The sequence below is a fragment of the Oratosquilla oratoria genome, chromosome 33, assembly GCF_046742065.1.
Source record: "Oratosquilla oratoria isolate Oo_2021 chromosome 33, ASM4674206v1, whole genome shotgun sequence".
In the NCBI taxonomy this organism is placed as follows: Eukaryota; Metazoa; Arthropoda; class Malacostraca; order Stomatopoda; family Squillidae; genus Oratosquilla; species Oratosquilla oratoria.
Window position 1 is genome coordinate 49,432,618 of NC_134809.1, and position 8,373 is coordinate 49,440,990.

The 8,373-nt window shown below is 40.1% G+C and overlaps 1 protein-coding gene across 1 annotated transcript; it reads left to right on the plus strand.

Moving 5' to 3' along the window:
- Positions 1–506: 506 nt before the first annotated feature.
- LOC143017999 (uncharacterized) lies at positions 507–8,139 on the plus strand (the record flags this gene model as incomplete). Its single annotated transcript, XM_076173036.1, has 2 exons — positions 507–613; positions 7,454–8,139. Coding segments are annotated over exons 1-2 (793 nt in total), but the record flags the coding sequence as incomplete, so codon positions are not given.
- Positions 8,140–8,373: the final 234 nt, after the last annotated feature.

Here is an 8,373-nt window from a genome sequence, read left to right on the forward strand (position 1 = left end):
TTAGGTGATATGAAGAAGGTTAGGAAACAATTTGATGATGAAAATACCTTTAACACTCAGTGTATTAGTTTTAAAGAAACTCTAAACCCAGAAGAGTACAGAGAATATGTTAATAATATCATACGGGAATTGAATATTAATCTTGATATATTTTACAGATAGTTTTGAAATTATTGAAATGTATGTGCTTGTGATGGGAGACCTAAACCACTGGAACTTGGTGTCAAGCAGAGATTCTACCCGTAGCTTTGGTCAGACATGAAGACTTTGGACCTTCCGTGTGTCAGACTCGGAGCCTTGCCAATACAATGCAAATAAGTATTTTGTGAAGCATTGAAAATTCTTATGAAATGTGTGTCCTAGACTAAAGTGAATAAAGTGAGACCCTTTACAATTCTATGTATATAACTTTTATTGGTGGAAACGTAGTAAACACCGGACTCAGAAGTAGTTCATTTATTCCCGACGTTTCGAGTCCTGTCCGGGACCCGTCCTCAGGGGATAAAATGGAATACAGAAATCACATGAGTCGCCGTGCCCACAGGAGGGACGCGGCAACCTGCCTTGGGCGAGAGCGTGTGGTGGTGGAGGATGGAGGAGAAGGGGGACGCTGGTAACCTGCGCCGGGCGAGAGTGCGTGGTGGTGGAGGGAGGGATAGAGAAGGGGGGAGGACATTTACCCCCCGCCGTTGATCGTGATACCTTTCCACCTCTCTCTCGCCCCTTCTTATATGGGGTTGAGTGTTATGGACTTATTTATGCTGTCTTCGTTAGTGCCCACGCCTCCAAGAACAGTCTGCCTCCTTTCCTGTTGCTGTTGTAGCGCACCTTTGCGCCCTGCCAGTCGAACTCGTGTTGGTGTTGTTCAATATGTTTGTACACCGCTGAAATCTGGTCTTTTCTATTTACTACCCTTTGGTGCTCTTGTAGTTTTGTAATAGCCTGTTTTCCTGTTTCACCCACATAGCGCGCAGGCTAGTGCAAGACTACAAGAGCACCAAAGGGCAGTAAATAGAAAATAAAGATAATGGAAATTGAGTGACAACTTACATTAAGATAACGATAAAAAGAAAGTGAAAGTAAAGAAAGAAATATAATAACATAGAGAGCAGAATTAACAGAATTAAACCAGTAATTACATATATATATGTATATATATATATATATATATATATATGTATATATATACATACACACACACACACACACACATGTATATATATATGTTTATATATATTTATATATATATATATATATATATATATATATATATATATATATATATATATATGTATGTATATATGTATATATATATATATATATATATATATATATATGCAAGCAATCACATCACCGTGATACAAAAATGCAAATTAACCACAAGAGAAAGGAAACTTGTAGACAGTAAGTACTTTCGTATATTACATCTTCAGACTAAATGACAGAGATACAGAGTTGGGTTTAAATGTAAGTATCAGGTGGCAACCATAGGGGGAGGGGGAGGGGGGAGACAATGCAATGTGAGGAGGGGGATGACCTTACCCCTATCGACCTGACCAACACATAACGCTCAATCTGGCGGAGAGATCTCGCTGACCATTTGGGCAACCAATTTATCACATTTAAAATGACCATAGCTTAATTTTTATATATATTATCAAACGTGCCTGATATTAAGCAGGATTCTATTATATCTCTTTCTTGTAGGCTTTTTCCTTTGGCTAAAATTGTTGCCTTAGACCAATCAATATGATAGTTGTATAATGCTTTATGTTGGAATAACGCATCATTTTCCTGGGAAGATCTCACACATAAATTTATGTTGGGAAATCCTTGTTTCCAATTTTTTCCCAGTTTGTCCAATATAAAATTTGTTACAATCTTGGCAAGGAATTTTATAGACCACACCGTTGTAAGTTCTCAAGTACATGGAAATAAAAACTGATCTTTTTACATTGATATGGTGATTGTTCGTTTTTATTCCAATCACCACATCAATGTAAAAAGATAAGTTTTTATTTCCATGTACTTGAGAGCTTACAGGATTTCAGATCCTGAATTTATTGATGATGAATTTAGACCTATCCGGAATATTGGAGAAAAGTTAAAATATCCCACTCATATTCTTAATCAATGTCACAATACCTCCAAGCAAAACTTGCAATCAAGAACAAGGAAACCATAAACAACTTTATACACTTGTTCTTCCTTTTCATGAAAATTTTCTTAGTATTGTTAACCTACTAAAAAAATTGGATATCAAATTAGCTTTTAAATATGACCACACCATTAAGAAATCTTTTATTTAGAACAGCCCTCCTAACAACAACGGTGTGGTCTATAAAATTCCTTGCCAAGATTGTAATAAATTTTATATTAGACAAACTGGGAAAAACTTGGAAACAAGGATTTCCCAACATAAATATAGTGTGAGATCTGCCCAGGAAAATAATGCGTTATTCCAACATAAAGCATTATACAACCATCATATTGATTGGTCTAAGGCAACAATTTTAGCCAAAAAGAAAAAGCCTACAAGAAAGAAAAGTAATAGAATCCTGCTTAATATCAGACACGTTTGATAAAAATATAAAATTAAGCTATGGTCATTTTAAATATGATAAATTGGTAACCCAAATGGTCACCGAGATCTTTCCGCCAGATTGAGTGTTATGTGTTGGTCAGGTCTATGTATACTTACATTTAAACCCAACTTTGTATCTCTGTCATTTAGTCTGAAGATGTAATATACGAAAGTACTTACTGTCTACAAGTTTCCCTTCTCCTGTGGTTAATTTGCATATATAAATATATATATATATATATATGTATATATATATATATATTTATATATATATACATATATACATACATATATATATATATATACATATATACATATTCATCAATATATATATGTATATATATATATATATATATACATGCATACAAATATATATATATATATATATACATATGTATCAATTTATATATACATACATACATACATATACCAAGGCTTTTTCCCCCTTACAAGGGAGGTAGCCAAAAAGGAAAAGGCATACAATCATTCCCGCCCATTCCATCCCTGAATACACTCCACACCCCTCCACCCTCCCTCTTATCTTAGCATCTCCTGGATGACGGGTCATCCCTGCACCTTGTCCACTGCCCTGGGTCAGAAGCAGTGTCACCGGACACAGCATATCCACAGCAAGGCCGCTTCATTAAGTCGGCGACCCCCCCTCTCCATCCCCCCATCCATAAAAGAAGATGTGGAGAAATCCCTTCGGGCTGCGTCAAATTTTGCTCACACATATTACCTCACCCCCCATCCCCCCGCCCATTCCACCTCATGCATCACAACATCATCCATATACAATCATTCTCCATTCACCCCTGTCTTCTGTCCTCTCCCGTCCTTCCTCAACAGACATTCCCCTCTTCCCCAAAGCCCCCTTCACCCCATCCATCCACCTCATCCTAGGACGTCCCCTCATGTTCACTCCCTCCACATCTGCCTTCCATACCTCTTTTACTAGTTTTTCTTCACTCATTTTTTCCATGTGTCCAAACCATCCTAATACTCTTTCATCAACCCTATCTCCCAACTCCCTTTCCACCCCCGTTCTTCTCCTCACCTCCTCATTTCTCACTCTATCTAGCCTAGTAACCCCCATCATACTTCTCAGACACCTCATCTCAAATACATTCAAACTCCTTCTCTCTTCCTCTCTTATGTTTCATGTATCTACCCCATACAGTGCTGTTGGCACAATCACTCCTTCATACAGTCTCCTCTTAGCATCCGTTCCCAAATGTCTATTCCTCATTACACTCTTCAATCCACCAAGGCATTTACTCGCTTCTCTCAATCTACATTCTACCTCCACCTTCATTCCACTTTTTCCTGCCACATTTGCACCCAAGTATCTAAAACTATCCACTTCTTCCAGTCGCTCTCCCTTAATGCTCACTTCCAGTCTGCTGCCACTTTCACCCCTTGTACATCTCATCACCTTACTCTTTACCCACATTTATCACTAGCTTTCTTCTATCACATACTCTCCCAAACTCTGTCACCAACTTCCTCAGTCCCTCCTCCGATCCTGCCACAAGCGCAGTGTCGTCCGCAAACAACCCCTGGCTCACCTCCCACTTTTCTCCATTTTCTTTAACCATCTCCAATCCCTGACCCACTACCCTTGCATTTACCTCTCGCACCACCCCATCCATGTATAAGTTGAACAGCCAGGGCGACATAACGCATCCTTGACGAAGTCCCACCTTTACTTCGAACCACTCACTCTCTCCATTTCTAATCCTGACACAAGCTCTACTACTCTCATAAAAACTCTTGACAGCTCCGAGAAGCTTTCCTCCTATCCCATATATCTGCATAACCTCCCACAGTGTCTTTCTGTTTACCCTATCGTAAGCCTTTTCCAGATCCATAAAAGCCCAAAAAACATCCTTCCCCTTTCCTATAGCTTTCTTACATATTTGTCTTACCACAAAGATCTGATCTACACAACTTCTACCCGTCCTAAATCCACACTGTTCCTCACCAATTACTCCCTCTGTTCCTCTCCTAATCCTCTCAATCAAGATCCTCCCATAAGCCTTCCCAACTACACTTAACAGGCTAATCCCTCTAAAACTACTACATTCACACTTGTCCCCTTTTCCCTTGTAAAGTGGAATTATACAAGCACTCCTCCAGTCCTCTGGCACTCTACCTTCTCTCAGGCAAACATTAAATAACCTCACCAGCCAGTCCACCATCACTGTACCTCCTTTCTTTAGACATTCTGCATGGCATCCATCCAGACCAGGTGCCTTACCTGCTTTCATTATCTTAACAACTGCCTTCACTTCATCCTTCCTTATTTCTCTTCCATTTTCCTCACTCATCACTCTTATTTTATTACCATTTCCCACTGCAACTATCTTTCCCTCCCTATCCTCCTTCACATTCAGCAACTCCGTAAAATATTCTGCCCATCTTCCCCTTACTGCCTTCTCTTCCATTATCATCTCTCCATCTGCACCTTTTACCTTTTCTTCTCTACTTGATTCGCCTCCTCTTCCTCTCTTAATGTCTTTCCAAAACATCTTTTTATTACTTTCAATTTTTTTTGTCATACTCTTACCCCACTTCACATCTGCTCTCCTCTTTGCCTCCTTTACCTTTTGCTTTACTTCTCTTTTCTTTTCTTTGTACCTCTCATGTGACTCCCTCGTCCTATTTTGTAACCAATCTGTGAAAGCTCTTCTACAACCTTCTTTGTTTCCTCATCCCACCATTCACTATCCTTCCTTCTATTTCCTCCTGTCCTTCTCGTTCCACACACCATCCTTGCACACTTTGTGACTCCCTCCTTGAGCCATCCCCATTCCTCCTCCACACCTAGCTCTATTCTATCCTTCACTCCCTCCCACTCCTCCTCCAGCTTCTTCTTGTACTCCTTCTCCTTTTCCTTTTCATTTAAAGAGTTCATTCTAAGCACCTACCTACCTTTTGTCCCTTTCCCCTTTCTCCATCTATCCTCCACTCTCAACTTACCCTCCACCAAAAAATGATCTGATATTCCCCCACCCTCTCCCCTTAGCACATGTACTTCCTTAACTCTTCCTATCATAGTCCTATTTACCACTACATAATCCATCAACGTTCTATCTACCACCCTTCCATTCACCACCCTCTCTTATGTGTACTTATGCTTGACTTTCTTCCGAAACACTGTATTTGCTATCATCAACTCTCTTTCTAGACACATTTCCACCATCAACTCTCCACTACGATTCTTTCTTGGAACTCCACATTTCCCAACCACTCCATCAATTGGACCATATCCTACCCTAGCATTAAGGTCTACCAGTACTATTACATTAACATTTGTCCCTAAATCCTCTATGCACTCATTTCAATCTATCCAAAAGGCATCCCTTTCTTCTACACTCTTCTCACTGCCAGGCCCATATGCACTTACAAAGACCCACATCTCCTTTCCCAGTTTCACCTTCATCCACATTATCCTTGAGGAAACCTCCTTCCACTCCACTACACGTTTACCTGTCTCTTCACTTACTAGAATAGCCACCCCTTCCCTCCCTCGCCCTCTCTTCACTCCTGATAACCTCCCACTTACACTCCCAAACTTACACTCACCCTTCCCTTTCAACTTAGTTTCACTCAAAGCCAACACATCCATCTTTCTTCTCCCAAACATACTACCTATCTCTTCCCTTTTACTCTCATCTGTACCACATCCACGCATATTAAAAGACCCAAACTTTAGGGTGCTGTTCCGAAAACTCCCAGACCCTCTTATGCCTTTACTTTTTCGTTTCGGAATGTCCCCTGTGGGGCTACAAGGAGAAGGATGCCTAGTCCCACTCCACGTCCCTTTCTTCTCGCCTCTTACGATCCAAGTGGAAATACTTGGTGGCAGTATTCTTTTCCCCCACCACAGGGAATTCCCCCACAGCAGAAAATGAATACTCAGAGAAATTGTACAGGACAGCAGCAAGGAGTTGGGGGACAGCATAACGGAGGGACAGTCATAGTATAAAACTGTCATCATTTCTCTATGAAGAGTTTGCCTCTATCATAGACAAAATGATGTGTGGCTCTGGTCCGTAGGGGCGCCCCATATAGACACTAAAGTATCAACTGCATGCTACTTTGCCACAATACCCCAGACGGGGGTACATACATACATAAATATATATATATATATATATATATATATATATATATATAAATATATATACATATAAATATATATATATATACATATAAATATATATATATATACATATATATATATATATATATATATATGACGTAAGCGGAGTAGGAAACACAGGAGTCTTGGTCTTGTGTTTATTCCTGACTAGTTTGGCAGGTATGCTTTTTCCTCTGAAAAAGCATACCTGCGAAACTATTCAGGAATAAACTCAAGACCAAGACTCCTGGTGTTTCCTACTCCGCTTACGTCAACCTGTGAGAATGTCTCAGCATATATATATACATATATCTATTATATATATGATATATATATACATATATACATATACATTATATATACATATATATATACATTATATATACATATATATATATATATATATATATGTGTGTGTGTGTGTGTGTGTGTGTGTGTGTGTGTGTGTGTGTGTGTGTGTATGTGTGTGTGTGTGTGTGTGTGTGTGTGTGTGTGTGTGTGTGTGTGTGTGTGTGTGTGTGTGTGTGTGTGTGTGTGTGTGTGTGTGTGTGTGTGTGTGTGTGTGTGTGTGTGTGTGTGTGTGTGTGTGTGTGTGTGTGTGTGTGTGTGTGTGTGTGTGTGTGTGTGTGTGTGTGTGTGTGTGTGTTGAAGTACGTAGGACAGAATGAGTGGAAGGGTGGTGAGGTAAACATCACTTCCGGTATTCGCAGTGCTCCACACAGGTTGGCCAAATATCTGGCAAAACCCTTGCCCGTCAGGTTAGGGTCATTAAGCAAAGCCCACTTGAAAAATTCCCACGACCTGATTGAGAGGATGAGGAATGTGGACCTCACACACAAGACATTAGTTTCGTATGATGTAACAAGTTTATTCACAAATGTTTCTATTGAAGGGGCGTTAAAGGCAGCTAGGGAGGTGGTTTCCAACATGAGAGATGAAGATTTACCTCTAGGTAAGGAAGACTTCTTGAAATTAATTTCCCTGTGTGTGAGATTTGGCTCCTTCGTCTTCAATGACGAGGAATTTTTCCAGTGCCGTGGGCTCGCAATGGGGAGTCCCTTAAGTGCAGTGTTAGCCTCATTGTACATGGAATTATTAGAAAGGGATCATTTTGTGAACGTAATGGGCCAGGATTCCACTTGGATGCGTTACGTAGATGACGTACTGGTCGTTGCTCCGAGGGAAACCAATCTCAACGAAAAATTGAATAGGTTAAACGGGATAGAACAGGACATTCAGTTCACAATGGAGCATGAAGAAAATAGTAGATTGGCCTTCCTGGACACGGTGGTTTGGAGAAAAGGGAATAAGACCGCATTCTCAGTTTATAGGAAAAGCACCAACAAGGATGACATCGTGCATTTTTACTCGGCCCACAACGACAGAATTAAAAGTGGAATTGTCATTGGTTTCTTCCTGAGAGCTTTCCGAATATGTAGTGAGGAATTCCTCCAGGAAGAGATCAATCACATTTTTGATATTTTAAAAAAGACTACGATATCCAGAAGGTCTTTTACACAGATTGAGGGAGAAGGCCCTAAGAATAAGTAAAAGATGCAGAGGGGATAAAAGAGGAGAGAGTGAGGGTGACAGTGGTGGGTTTTTGTCCGTCCCCAACTCAAGACGCGCGAGTGAAATGGAA